At 49.6% G+C, this 14,698-nt stretch overlaps 1 protein-coding gene across 6 annotated transcripts in view; it reads left to right on the forward strand.

Annotated features, from left to right (window-relative positions):
• Positions 1–2,697: 2,697 nt before the first annotated feature.
• Positions 2,698–14,698, forward strand: part of EGLN1 (egl-9 family hypoxia inducible factor 1) — a 36,060-nt gene continuing 24,059 nt past the window's right edge. For 3 of the 6 annotated variants that reach the window (XR_008237862.1, XR_008237863.1, XM_052805217.1), the window contains exon 1: positions 2,706–3,836. Coding sequence is in view for 3 of the 6 variants with exons in the window: in XM_052805217.1 (XP_052661177.1) it covers positions 2,871–3,836 (966 nt within the window). In the remaining 3 variants the exon portion in view is untranslated. Of the gene's footprint in view, positions 3,837–14,698 lie in introns of all 6 variants that reach the window. The other 3 variants (XM_052805219.1, XM_052805218.1, XR_008237864.1) reach the window with 2 other exon arrangements.

A 14,698-nucleotide genomic window follows, 5' to 3' on the forward strand; every position in this document is an offset into this window, starting at 1 on the left:
TGGTCCTTTTCTTATTTGTTTCATAGTTGGACTATTGAGTTTAGGGTCTGTGACTTTCATCTCCATTATGTTTGCTGAAGGAGTATGCAACAAATGCAAAAGGTTTTTAACTCTTCATTTTCTTTCTGGCAGAATGTCATTGTTTGTATTTCTCAAGTTTTTGAAAATAACAGCCTTGACTCTCTTCTCATTTAGCTCGGTTTAACAATGCTGCAAGTCCAAGGAATTCAGCTGCGTTAATCTCAGTTTAAAGCAAGCCAGAGGAATGCCTAGCCTAGTATTTCCGACATACCTCATATACCTGTAGTTAAAGAACAACTCTCATTAAACCTAGATTAAAAATCTGTCCACTTTATGTTCTGAATTTAAAACTTGTTTTTGACCCACTTCCTTCTGCCTCTACCGCTGTATTTTCCTCCCTTTAAGGGCAATGAACAAAGAAATTACTAATCTGCAACTCTATCTGTTTTTAGTTCCCAGCTTTTCCAGTTCATTCGGCTTATTTTTATTTTTTTTTAATTCAGCCTTGGAGCTCGCTGATCACACTCACCTTGAAATCTCATCCTTCGGGCTTTCATGACCTTGTCCTCTCAGGATTCCTTCCGTCTTTCTAATAATTCACCCTGTTTTTCCTCCTCATTTTCTGTGTATGTACCACAGGCATTTGTAGCCTTGGCACACTCTGTTTCTCCTTTTACATCCTTCACGTAGTACACGCAGTGCCCAACATTCCTCCAAGTCCTATTGCTATGTCAGTTAATTTTGAATCCAGTTCCATATAGAGAGATGATAAGAACCAAACCATTTTAATTGCGTACATAAAGCCATCTCACTGTAATACAAGTATATTACAGTCTTAAGCTTCACAACAGCCTGCGAGGAGCAAAAGCATTACCGTTCCTCTTCTGCAGTGGCGAAGAAAAACCGACTTGTCAAAATCACACGGAAGTCTGCGGCAGCCTATGGGTTACCAACCAGAGGATCCATTTCCCCCTTCTACCTCCAGATCTGTATATTGGCTCATGTATTTGACACTTTGTGGACTTTAGAACAGATTCGCTTAACTTACAGGCTCTGCACACCAACTGCAGGCGCTGCCTCTCACCAGCCCAGCCCATGGAGCACACACTTGCTGCCTGTTCACCAAATGGTTCTCTGGGGGGGTGGGCAGGAGAATCCCCCAGCCCGGGAGGAGTCCTTGCTCCGGCTTACCACGAGGCTCTGAGGCACCGACCACCATGTTGGGCTGTATCGCAGGAAATTGTTGAATACACTCCGCTTTCCTAACATCTACCACAAGCAAGCAAAGCCACGGTTAAGCCGGATCGATCGGAGCTTACGCATCGCCTCAGAGGAGTCCCGGTCCTCATGTGGCTTCTTACGCATCGCCTCAGAGGAGTCCCGGTCCTCATGTGGCTTCTGACAGCCGACGTGACTGCGTCGGGCCCTTCGTCCTTCCACCGGCGCGGCTCTGCCAAACCAACTTCCTTTTTCCTGTCAGGGGCTTTGCCATGTTGATCACAGCACTGGCCCCAGCTCCTGGCCTCTCCTCCTTTCAGAGGCCACATCACCTGCTCCTTCTTCCTGCTTTTTGCTTTTTTAACCGGTCTGACTCCGGCCTTTGTTACCGCCGAGTTAGGTGGGACAGAAGCCACCGGTTATTTAGGAGGGAGCCAGCACACGTCCCCCTCTGCCAGCTATCTGGCGGGGATATTTTGGGGCCTACGGGAGTGACAAAACCTGGCCCTCCACTGTGGCCGGGTGCCGCCGCCACCCTCCCTGTCACTCATGGCGCCACAGCGCCCGGCTTCCAGGTCAGCCCGGCTCCCCTCCTGCTCCTCGGTGCCCCCGCCTCACCTCCGGCGGGCCCGCAACCTCCTCCGCCCAACCCCGAGGGGCAGCTCGCCACCGGCGACAGGGACAAGGGCACCCACCGATTACCGACCCATCGACCGCCCGGGGACGGCGGGGGCATCCCGGGCAGCCCAGATCGGTGACACCCCCCCCCCCCCCGCCGCCAAAGCCCGGTCTCCCCCCCCCGCCTCTGGGGACGTGGGTCCGCGGCGCAGGCCGCGCTCCTCAGGGGGCCGCTGCCGCCCGCCCGCCCTCCCGCCGCCGCGGGGGCGCCCCGGCCGAGGACCGCCCGGCCACGGCCCGCAGCCTGTCCGTGGGCTCGACGCCGGGGCTGCGCTCCGCGGCAGCGGCCGATCGGCCCCTCCGCGCCGCGCGGTGCCGTGCGGTGCGCTGCGGTGCGCTGCGGGCCGGCCTTCCCCGGCCCGGCCCCGCCCGGCCCCGCCCGCCCAGCGGCGCGGCGCGGCCCCGCCCGCCTGACGCGCGCCGGCGGCGCTGGCGGGCTGGAAGTGGCGTACGTGCAAAGCGGGCCGCGAGAGTGGCGCCTCCTCCTCGCCCCGACACAGCGGCGGAGAGAGGCGGCGGCCGCTCCGGCCCGCGCACTAGGCAGAGAGGCCGGGCGGGGAGCGGAAGGCAGCTCCCCCCCCCCCCCGCCACCCCCCCCCCCTCCTCCCGCCCCACCGCCGCTCTCCCCCCCCCCCCCCCCCCGCCACCCCCTCGGCCGCGCACGCCGCCGGCGGGGCGGCGATGAGGCGGCGCTAGCGGCGTTAGCGGCGCAAGGGAGGGCGGCGCGGGCCCCCGCGGCAGCCCCGCGCCCGGCCGCCCCGAAGGAGGCCGCGGGCCGGCGGAGGGCGGAGGGCGGCGGGGGGCCGCGGCGGAGCCGGGCGGCCATGATGCAGTGAGCGCTCCCTCCCCGCGCGGCCGGGTGGGGGCCCGCGTTAGCGCCGCTCCCGCCCGCCTCCTTACATAACCCCTCGGCCGCGGAGCGGGGCTGCGGCGGCGGCGGCACCACCAGCGCCATGGCGAATGACAGCGGCGGCGGAGCCGGCCAGGGCGGCGGCGAGAGTAGCGGCGGCGGCGGCGGCAGCAGCGAGCGGGACCGGCAGTACTGCGAGCTGTGCGGGAAGATGGAGAACCTGCTGCGGTGCGGGCGCTGCCGCAGCTCCTTCTACTGCAGCAAGGAGCACCAGCGCCAGGACTGGAAGAAGCACAAGCTCATCTGCCGCGGCGGAGGCACGGCGGCGGCGGCGGCGGTAGCGACGGCCGCAGCAGGGGGCGCTGCCGAGCCCCGCGGCGGGCACCCCCCGCCGCCGACCCGCGCCCACAGCGGCGGGGCCGCGGCGGGAGGCGGCAGCCGGGCGGCCGGAGCCGGAGCGGCGGCGGGGAAGGGGGCAGCGCCGCCGCCCCCGGAGGCCCCCGGCGAGGCCGCCCCGCTGACCAACAACCACGTCGCCGCCGCCGCCGCAGGAGCGGCCGCCGCCGGCGGCGGTGAGGCGGAGGCCGAGGCCGCGGCCGCGGCCCCGGCCCCGGCCCAGTCCCCGTCGCCCTCCGGGGAGGCGGTGCTGCTGTACCGGGACAAGTCGAACCTGTACCCGGGCGGCGTGCAGGCGGGGCCCGGCGGGGCCGCGCTGCGCCCCAACGGGCAGACGAAGTCGCTGGTGCCGCAGCGGCTGGCGCTGGAGTACATCGTGCCCTGCATGAACAAGCACGGCATCTGCGTGGTGGACGACTTCCTCGGCAAGGAGCTGGGCGGGCTGGTGGCCCAGGAGGTGCGGGCCCTCCACCACACCGGCCGCTTCACCGACGGGCAGCTCGTCAGCCAGAAGAGCGACTCCTCCAAGGACATCCGCGGCGACAAGATCACCTGGGTGGAGGGCAAGGAGCCGGGCTGCCAGACCATCCGGCTCCTCATGAACAGCATGGACGATCTCATCCGACACTGCAACGGCAAGCTGGGCAACTACAAAATCAACGGCAGGACGAAAGTGAGTGCGGGACCGGTGGCACCCCCCCCCCCTTCCCTCCCTTCCCTTCCTCCTGCAGCCGGGGGGGGCGGCGGGGCCGGCGCTTCCCCGGGCAGGGGCGTGTGTGCGCGCACGTGTGCGCCTGTCTGCGGGTGTGCGTGCGTGTGCGCACGTCCGTCCGTCTGTCTGGGTCGGTCGGTCGGTCTGTCTGTGTGCGTGCCCGCTGCGCGCCCACACACACACACACACGCACCCCGCTCCCTCCCCGCAGCCCCGTCCCCGGGGCCGGGTCGCGTCGGCCGCAGCCTCGGGGGCGGGCGCGGGTGTAGTCCGCGGTCAGCGCCCCGGGGGGGGGGGAATCGCTTTCGACCCAGAAGGTGTGAAAGGGGTGGTTTGCCTCTCTGCTTTTCCAGAGCAGGGGGGAGGAGGGGAGAAAAAGAAAAAAAGCTTCTGGGGGGGGGTTCCCTTTATCTCGTTTATATCCCTGCGTTTTGTTAAAAACCTGGCTTGGAAGCTTACCCGCTAGGCGATGAATTATTAAAGTGCAAGTTTTGCTGAGGTCTCCCGAAAAAAACTGAAATCAATATACTCATTGGCTTCTGAACGCGGGGGGGTAGCGTGTGCTAGGCACCGGCTGTAATGCCTTCTCGGCAGCCACGGATGCGCGCACCTTACCCGGAACGGAGCTTCCCGAGGAGTATGAAAAATTCTGTGCATAACTTTTGCAGGCTCGCATGAATAGGTCGGGTTTTGGTAAGTCCTGGCTCAGAATGCGGCCTGCCAAGTGTTAGACTTAAAAATGCGGAGAGGAGACCCCGGGCAGCAGTCACAGCCGTGAGGAGCAGGGTGGCTTTGGGGAGAGGTTGGCGGTCTTTTTTTTTTTTTTTACTCTCATCAAGTCTCTTTTCTGCAAATCCTTACTCTTTAGCTGTATTTCGAGACCAGAGAACCGAGTCAAAATCTCCCATTGTATTAGCCTAATTTGCAATTCCCTTCCAGTCCTTTAAATAAAATTCACGCCCTTGGTAAAGGACTAGTAATGAATATTCATCAGTATCTTTTCAGTTTAAAAAAAAAAAAAGAGGGGGGGAAGCCCCTTCACAATGTGCTACCTCTATTAAAACATAAGGAAGCTAGTGAATTGGTAGGAACCATCCCGCCGCGGTGGTTGCACTGTCACAGACAGACTGTTGTTGCTGCAGCTGCAGAATCTCAGCTGGTAGGAAGCTGCGGGAGGGAGGAGAGGAGAAACTGTAAGGCAAAAAAAACAGCCTTGGATTTGTTTGGGGCACGGGAAACTCCCGTGATAGAGAGAAGTGAGTGGGAATTTTTCTTTTCTTTTTTTTTTTTTTTGAAATGCGGTCTTTGTGTACCTTTAGTTGAACCAGTACTGTGCTAAAACTTTTTAACAGGAATGTTAAAATTAGGTCTAGATTCCTCCTAGATCCCTGTTAGCTTGGACTTTTCTAAGCCAACTCATCTTTCAGACACTCCTAAATCTCTTCAAGGCCCCTGTGCTTCAAACTGGCACTCTAAAAATACCAGTGGCTTTGCTGGGTTTCAGTTTTATGCAGCAAAGAGGAATACCACTTCTGTGTTTATGTGCAGAGGTATGCTTCCATAAGTAATACGTGCCAGGGCTTTAGAAAAGGACTTTCAGAATTGTAATCCTGAACCATGCATGCGATTCCTGGACTACTCTACCTTATTTTTCTAAGTAGTTGATACTTTTGCTAGTTGTGAAAGAGAGGGGGAAATCTCTTCATGCTGCACGCTTTTGTGGAGCAACAGCAAAGCAATGAAGATTGTTGGTTTTCAGTCACTGCTGAAATTCCTCTGTATTTGGGGGATCAGAACAGATGGAGGGGGCAGGTCGGTGAAGGTGCAGTGCTTTACTCCTTGGTGGTACAGAAGTGCATGACTTTCTGTCTTCTCACCTTCCCTTGCTTATCTCCCCACAAAAGTCAGTGCTTGTTGTGCTGCAGGAAAGCTCAGTTCCCTAAAGTGTCAGCAAGAGCAGAATGAAAACTGTCAGTCGCTCTCACAGATTCGCCCAAGCTGAAGAAACAGAAGCCGTTGGTGAGAAGAGATGGACAAGTCAGTGGAAGAGTGTGATCTGTCGAAATGCGGGGTTTGTCAGCGTTTGGGAATGCTCATTCGTAAAGTCAGCAGGGATGGGAGTGGTGCGACTTTCCCCTTCTCTCTTCTTTTGCGTCCGTGGAGAACTGTACCTTTCCTCTGCCCTTAATGCCGCAGTAAGTTGAGTCAAGGGAGAACAATCCGGCAGTGGAGACATCTGTACATCCTTTCGGGGCTCCTGGCTGTTTAGAGGGTAAAAGGGAAGATGTAAAATAAACAGAGACGCCTCTTGGTTATCTGAAGTAATTTTTTCTTCACTTCTTGCCCTTGCTGTTTCTGAATCGAGGTTTGATTGCGTTGCTGCCAGAGTCCCGGTATGCTTTTTATTCTTGGCAGTATAGAAGGGTGTGCAGTGGAGATACTTGAATAGCTGCAACAGGTTACTCTGGAGCTTTTCTGTCGGTGCACTTTGCCTGGTGACAGCTGCTTAGTTCATTTAGTCAAATACAGTCTGCTTTCAAATCTTGATGGGTACGTTGTGTTTGCATTCACAGCAGACTTTTTAAAAGGAACAATGCATGTGTAGTATTTATTCTCGCTGGTTTCATTTCAAGTAATAGGACCAAAATGCACGGAAGGGTAGCGCACCTTGGCCGACTGAGCTCTTACGGAATAATTTTACTACTCCTGTGTGCGTATGTTGCAATACTGTGGTTTGCATAGTTGGTGTGTGGAGAACTTAGCGTACCATTTTACTGAAGGTGCTAAATAAATCAATTTGCAGTGTCACTGGTGAGATTTGTAATTCCCCGGCATCTGAACCAGCAAAAGAATGCCAGCCCTTGGGGATCCCCCTACCCTCTCTAAAACACGACCAGTGCTAGCTGCACAAGGTGATGGGTTGGCATGTATTAAATGATTGCAGTTTGGTACAGCACCTCATGCAACAGGGGATCTGCTAGCATTGGACTGTGCTCATAAATGTCAGGAATGTACCTGTGCTGAGGAGATATGGGGTGGTGAAGTCTAGGAGTTTGTGTTTCCTCAGAAAGCCATTTAGTGAGAAATCAGATGTGCAGTGTTGTAGCTTTGAGGAGAAGATGATTTTTGTATTAACAGTTCTAAAGGTGTGTTGTCTTGTGGGTTTTTTTAAGCCTAACTTTAATATTTTTTTTTATTAGACCTTTAAATGAAAAACAAGCAAAAAACCCAAACCACTTGCAGCCAGTTACTGAAAATATTGTTGTTGGATTCACTGCAGTGTCATCTTAGAAAACTGGCTTTGTTTTTGAATGTTGTGCAAGGGTTGGCATTATGTCACAGGAGTCACAGGAGCTTTTATTGAATCTTTAACCTTTACCAGATCTAGTTCAAGCTCTGTAAACAAGCATATCCTATTAGAGGGAATGAATCATAAATAAATCCGCTCCGCAGTGTGCTGAAATACCTACCCTCTTTCTATTACTGAGTCTTCAAAAATGTTTTGTTAACTAAATATACCTATAAAATCTTAAGAGTTTTATTCTCTGTGCTTTAACTAGCAGCTGGGTACTTCTACAGAATTGAATAGATTATTGATCAAAGGTTTTAATGATGCTCTTTATCAAGGCTAATTGTTTTTGGTGTTGGGGAAAAAGAGCTGTAGGTAAAGTGGAAGACATGATGCCTGGATTATCACTTCAAATTTAGCAAAGGCTTAACTTGCATACCTGTTGGCATTGTTGTTGTTGAACTTGCCATCACTTCTACAAAGTGTCTAGAAAGCAGTACATGAAAAGGGGGAAAGAAATGGGTCTCGAGATGTATACCCTGCATCTCAGCCTGTAAAACTCTGTATCAGGGAGAAAGCTATGTTGTTTGAATGGAATCTGTTTTAAACTGATTTACATTCATCAGGGCCAGTCTCTTAAGGTAAAGGACATGAAATAAGGAAAAACGTTAGGTGTGAGAAACCTGAGATTTAACATTTGAAAGCCTCTGTTGGGGTTTTTCTCTAGATTAACTGGCCTACCTAGAACTGATCTACTTAAACCGATGTGGTTCTGCTTAGACCTGACCATCAGTAGATTACTCTCCAGCCTGAAAGTTATCCATATAGCAGTAGGTGCAAACTAGGCAACTACCTCTCAGGTGTGTGGACAGTACAGCAGCAGGTATAAGAGAAAGGCTAACTATTTACTCATCTCAGAAGTCCTGACTTACTGCATTCCTTGCTTTTGTTCTCTTAGTCTCTTTCTTTCCAGAGTCTGCTTCCTTCTTTTCTCTAGCAGATGGTGGCACATACTTGCATATGTGAGCTGTAGCGTCTTTCTCCTACTTCCTGTTATTTTCTAGGTTTTTCTTCTTCCATCTCTTCCCAAAATATTAATCCTTTTTTTTTTTTCTTTTCTCTTATCAGTTACCACACTTGTATGTGCACATATTTCTGTTTCCTGCCTGTCCTGTCTTAGATAGCCAGTGGAGGTATAAACCTGCTCATCAAAGTCAGGGAATGAAATCCTTTTGAATCTCACCCAGGTGAGAAGGTTTTTTTCCTCCTTGCCCACACAGAGGCTGAGAAGGGGTTAAGGGAGGGGGCAGCTTTATCATTTCTTTGCTAGGTTTCTCTTTCCTCTGTTGTGGTCTCTGCTGATCATCTAAAACTTTATATAAAGCTGAAGTTTGCATCCTTTACTGGTATTGCGGTAATATTGGGGCATCCCAATTGTGGACTGGATTCATAATAATCACTGTATGAACAGACATCTGATCTATCAGCTGTTCCTGCTTCTGCTCCCATCACACCCAGTGTCATCCATCTCCTAAGCCTACCCTGGGCCTTTTATTAGTAGGAGATTGAATAGACAGTTTGACAGTCCCTGGTTACACCCCTTCAGTTTTTGCTTCATTTCCACTCCTTGTAACCTGTCAGAAGACTTGTAGTTCAAATTGCTGCATTTTAATGCTCTCCTGTTTCTACCAGTAGGCCAGTGGTACCTGCCGCTTCTCAGCCGTCAGTGGCTTAAAAATTTGCTTTATTAGCTACACATTGTGCAAGCCTGCTTTTCTGCTTTTTCTTGAAATTGTTGAATTGCAGAATTGCTCATCTCTTACTCTCCCCGCCTCCAATCTCAAAATAAACTGACCTGATTGTGAGTACTTTAACTGCTGCTTATAATTCCCTGGATGCTCATCAGTTTTCAATATGATGCTGCGCACTAGAGCATCCTGGAGTTTTCTGAAGACCTAGAGGGCTCCGGATTCGGACTAGTCTGACTGTGCCCTGTTAAATTAGCTTCTTTAAAAGTTAGTAATGCTCCTTTAGAAAATAATCCTCTAAGAGTGAGTGGATTTCTCATACCCTGCTGTTAGCTTTTCTGTAAGCTGGAAAGAAGAGGCGCTCTGCTCTGGCCATTTATTTATGTTGCAGCTTTCCTACAAACATGTTGGATTAATGTTACCACGGAAAGAGAAACGTAATGAAGGAGCAGTAATCAGCTGGTAGAGCTGAAGCTGTCAGCAGCTGTGTAGCACTGGGGGGGGGCAGAGGGAACATGGGAGGAGGATAGGTTAAATCTGAGTTTTGCAGATGCTGTTTAAAATAGCATACAGGAGACCCGAGCAAGATTCCTGGATGTTCTTTCCGCTATATCTGATTCTGCAAAATACAACCATGGGTGTGTGTGGCAATAAGAAGACAGGGGAAAATAAGAGGTAGAGAATAAGGACTCAGCAAGCAAGCAGGTACTGGGAAGTGATGATGGTGGTAAAACGCTGGTAGAAGGAAAGTGAGCACAGAGGCGGGTGCGGGGCTCTGCTGCAGCTCGGGTGAGTCCCGCTCTGATCAGAGGACCCAAGAGCTGCGGCTGGGGATCTGGGCTGAGGAGCATCTGTAAAGTGGGGGGCTTCCCCTCAATTTGCTTGTGGCCTGCCCACTTAGAGATTCTTCTGTATCATTCTGGGGATTTATTTCACTATCACGCCTTGAATTTATTTCTTGGTAGAAAGCCTACTGATTTAATTGGTTCGTAATGGATGGGTTTGACTTTGTCACCGAGTTGTGGGAAAGTGTGGCTAGGTCTCTCTGTCTCCCAGTAATCACTTGAGATGCTTGATCTTGATACAGAATATGACTGATGCTCATCCTTACTGATGTGTTCCTTTCCTGACAGTGATGTGTTTGTTGGCAATGGTCTTTTCTTCTAGACGAGAGTGCTGGTTAGTGAAGGGTTGTATAGTGATTCATGGATACTCAGCAGCCCACAGTTCTTAAATCCCTGTTGGGCTAGAGCCCTGACATGCGATGAGTACAGTTTCGTTTGTTGTTCCTCATGTACAAGCATTTTGGGTCCCCAAATGAATAGATGATCAAAAGGCTCTTTCTTGTCTCTAATGCAAATGATCTTTTGATCAAGAAGCACAGCATCCAGAAAAGACACTTGTTTATGGCCAGTGAAAATGAAAACGTGAACATTGCTGAGATTCCGGCAGGTTCTCCTACTAGAAGAAATTACAAAGATATACTAGTTTCTGAGGGGCAACTGTGTGGTGATTGTAATTTTGAAGTGTGGTATGAATATAGCATGTCTGAGGGTGGGGAGCACCGCCTGTGACTGCTAGGAACTTCTCCATACCCCTGTGTCTTAGGCTGTCGTTCAGTGAACACTTGTGGCTGGTGCTGCCGGAGAAGCAGTCCCTCTTCTTTGCCAGCACAAGTATTTACATGGCCATCCTGTGAACTGGTTTGGGGAACTGATCCATCTGAAAAATAAACTGGCAAAAGAAGTGCTCCTGGTTCAATATTCGGATGTTTGTGCTGGCACAGGGGACTGGCAGATGGTGAGATTTTCTTTCAGCAGCAATGCAAATTTATGCCAGCTTAAAGTGTTTGCCAAACTACAGCCTTGGTTTAACACTTAGGGACTGATTATCCCAAAATTTGCCCATGAAAATTTGAACACGGTTTAAGAAATCTTTGCTAGCTGTGTATTTTTTTTTTTCTTTCTTAACCTTTCTTTTCTTTGTTCTTCCATGTTTAGTGTGAGACTCAATTCTTGCCATCAGAAATGCATTCTTCTATCCTCCAAGGATCTTCCTTGTGACAGTTTGATACAGAAGCTTTGCAGGTCTACGCACCATGTGATCCCATCTAACATGCACAGGGAAAAAAGTATTTTCTCCAAATGAAAACTGATTTTTTTTCCCTCATCTCTGCCCACCCCCCCACCCCCCCCCCCCAAGACATTCTTGGTTTCTCTGTTGCAAGACAGAGCTGGACTGACATCCTCTGCGATGAACACTGCTGCAGCTTGCTACTGTTTGCTGCTGGCTGCCGCTGGTAAGGAAGGTCCCTGCTCAGCCACATCCCCTTGTACAAGGTCCAGCACTCATTCTGCTTCAGGGGCTCTGTCTGAAATGGGCAATTTCAGTACTATTTCACTTTTCTTGTCCTGTTTCTCACTGTTCCCTGGTGCATTAGGATAGCTCTATGAAATTCTGGGTTGGTTTGTTGCTTGCTTTTTCCCAGTCATTTTTAACTGTGGAACTGCAGTTAGTTTTTGAGTTCTTGCTGTTCTGGAGATTAGGAACCCATAGCCTTGTGGTTTGTGCACATGAGTGATTTTAGTACGCTGTGGGTAATTAATTTCATTTTTTTCCTGTCAGTGGTATCAGTGATTTTCTGACCATGTTACTGCTTTGATGTGCTATGCTGTCTCTCCTGCGCAGAATGGGCTTGATTCAATACTGCCCAAAAATCAAGCAGGATGCTTCTCATCATAGCTGTACAGCTCGAGGAGAAGAGCTGTCTTCCCTTGCTGGTGGCCTCTTGGACTGAAATTCCTTGGAAGTGATGTCCTGCCAAGTCATAGGACTGTCTGAACAGCAGTTCTCCTCAAATCTCTGTGTTAGTTGTATCAGTAACCTTGACTGGCTGTTTGAGAGATGTTTTCCCTTTTTCTAGATGATGCTTAATTTCTGAATAGGTTGCCAGCTGTTTCCTGCAAATAAATCGGCAGCATATTATTCTCTGTTGTGATACTTATCGGTGTTCATGATGTTTGTAATTCAGTTGTGGTGTTTAGTCTGTCCTGGTTTATATCTGACAGTTTTTGGCTTGGAACAGGCTAGGTTGCTATGGGAATTTTGCAAAATGCTGTCTTTCTAGTCGCTACCATGTTGTCCTGTACTGACTGCTAGTATGTATGTATGTACCTGTAGGTATGTACACAGTATACTTGTAGCTAGTAAGCTACGTTTCACCTTGTCACTTAAATGAAGGCTTTCTGCTGCAGCAGAAAGGAAACTTGTTTTATAAAAGGGAAACTGGATGCTCTGTATTGAGCAAAAGTTTCTGGATGGGCAAGAAGAAACTAAATTGGTTTTCTTTAGGCTCCTTGGAGAGCTCTTGTACAAAGACAGCACTTTTTTCAGTTCAAAATTCAGTTTGGGACTGTTGTGGATGGGTTGGTTAGTTAATTCTTCAGGGGGACACTCGTGGGGCTCCCTGTCTCTTGTGCTGCTGTATTTTACTTTACAGTAGGGGAATGACTGTGGACAATCCAAGGACTGTGCAGGTGTTCTTGGAAACAAACTTACTTGGAATATATCAATACAAGATCTTTAATCATTGGCATGTGTTTTACACTGCACTAAGGAAATAATATTTTGAAAGCAGTATTTTCAGTGAACAGAACAGTAAAGTTATTTGACTTTGCAGCTAATCGTCATTTATGTTACCCTTTTTGTGTTCCACATTTGTGACTTACTACTTATACCCTTCAAAAGGAGGACTAACATGGGTCTTTGTGGCCTTTTGAAAAAGTCATTTGGTGCTCATGTAAATTTTTGTAAAGATTAAATTTTTGTAAGTTTCTGAAGATTGTTGGTTAAAAATAGCTGATCAAGTATATTTTCAGTGCAGGCTTGTGCTAGAATTAGCTGGTAAGTGGCAGTCGTAAGCTTCAGGTTGAAAGCGAATTCACTTGCTGTTCCAGGGCAGTGTCTGTCTAAAATAGAGAAATGCTTTTATGCACGTAACAGCTGCTTGCACTTGAAGACTTTCTTGTTCTTTGGTATTTAACTTAAAACTACTCGAGAGTATTTTCGTTAGCATATGTTATGAATAGGAATCGGGTAGAAATGTGTATGCCTGCACGTCGGTATGGACATTGTGTGTGAAGGTAGGGCGGTTACGTATACATTGTGTGCCTCGTGCTCTAACAAAGCCATGAAATGAAAGAAATGAAAGCCATACCTGCATGGTAATTAATGGCACCAAACGAAAAAGACTATTTTATACCTGGGGATTAATTTTACACATTAATTTAGGGTCAGACCAGCTCAGAGCACGTAGTTTGACCATGAAGGCGTTCTGGACTGTACAAATGATGTACAACTTTGAGGAGATGCTGCTACGTGGCCCCAGCGTGCTGCTGTGAGAGCAGAGCCTGAGACTGCCTCGCCTTGTTTCAGCAAAAACGAGCATTATGTTGAAAATGATAGAAAGGTGAACGCAGTGAAGGGAGTTCAGGAACCCGTTCTCCCTTTTGGTCCTAACAGGGTGGAGGACCTGTTGCATTGGTTGTCAGATGACTGTAAGAAGTTTTAAAATGCAATAAACTGGCTGAAGGCTTGAGGGGCTTATATGTATTTGCTTGGTTTGGTTTTGGGGTTTTTTTAATATGAAGATATTTTAAATCTATTTACAGGAGGAGCTTGTATTGTCAATTCACATCACTTTGTTCTGTTGATAGCTTGAAATGGCAGAGGCTGTAGGTTTCTCTGCTGGGCGTACTTTTGCTGTGGCTTGCTGACCTTCTGGTGTGGCAGTCTGTTATCTTCCTGCTTGCCTAGTTCAGAAGGCTGCAGCTATATAGTTAGAACAGTCCTGAAGTTACTAGTCAGATTAAACTGAAAAGCTACAATAGGCTAGCTTGACTGTTGTGGTAATGTGGAATTTAAATTGCTATAGATGAAAACTTGGTCCGTACTATTTTTGAGGCAGAAATCCTCGTATGTTTAAGTTCTCTGCACTGTGAAATAGTCCGGGGATGCCACGTGTGAAAGACTTCCAAACCAGTTTATAGTTGGTTAATAACCTATCTTTCTTGTTGCTGCTCTGTGTCCCGGTCAAGCGTCTGTTCAAGCAGCTAACCCTTGCCGTGGACACCAAGCTCCCTCAACAGCTTCTGCTGTATTCAAACAGCCTGTGGTCTGTGCTCGGCTGAAGGCATCGCGCCCTTCCAGTTCCAGTGGTTGCTGCATTGTTGTTCAGGCAGCTGGCACGCAGCCTTGCTGCTGTGAGAAAGGAAACTGTGGCCGGTTGATAAGGGCATCTTAAACTGACTCAGTTTCAGCTGGCATATTGTATGATGCCCAGTGAAATAGATGTTGGCTAATCGTACCTCTGGCTTAACCTTATTTGTGTCTCCTTTAGCCCCTATATAACACAGCATCAGCCAGTCAGTAGCTCTCTTTGTAGTAGTGGATTTGCTTTTTCAGGTCATATGGGGAGAGGCTGAGAGAGCTGGGGCTGTTTATGCTGGAGAGGAGAAGGTGCAGGGGGACCGTACCAGTGTGTACAGATACCTGATGGGGGGAGTGAAGAAGAGGGAGCCAGACTCTTCTCAGTGGTGCCCAGAGACCAGGCAGTGGGCGTGCTGAAATGCAAGAAATTCCATTTAAACATAAGGAATGTTTTTTCCACTGTGAGGGTGATCAAACAGAGAAGCAGGTTGTGGAATCTCCATCCTTGGAGACATTCGAAACCCCACTGCTGGTCACCCAACCTGCTGTGGGTGACCCAGCTCTGAGCAGGGGGCTGG

Source organism: Harpia harpyja, chromosome 13 (assembly GCF_026419915.1).
Source record: "Harpia harpyja isolate bHarHar1 chromosome 13, bHarHar1 primary haplotype, whole genome shotgun sequence".
NCBI lineage: Eukaryota > Metazoa > Chordata > Aves > Accipitriformes > Accipitridae > Harpia > Harpia harpyja.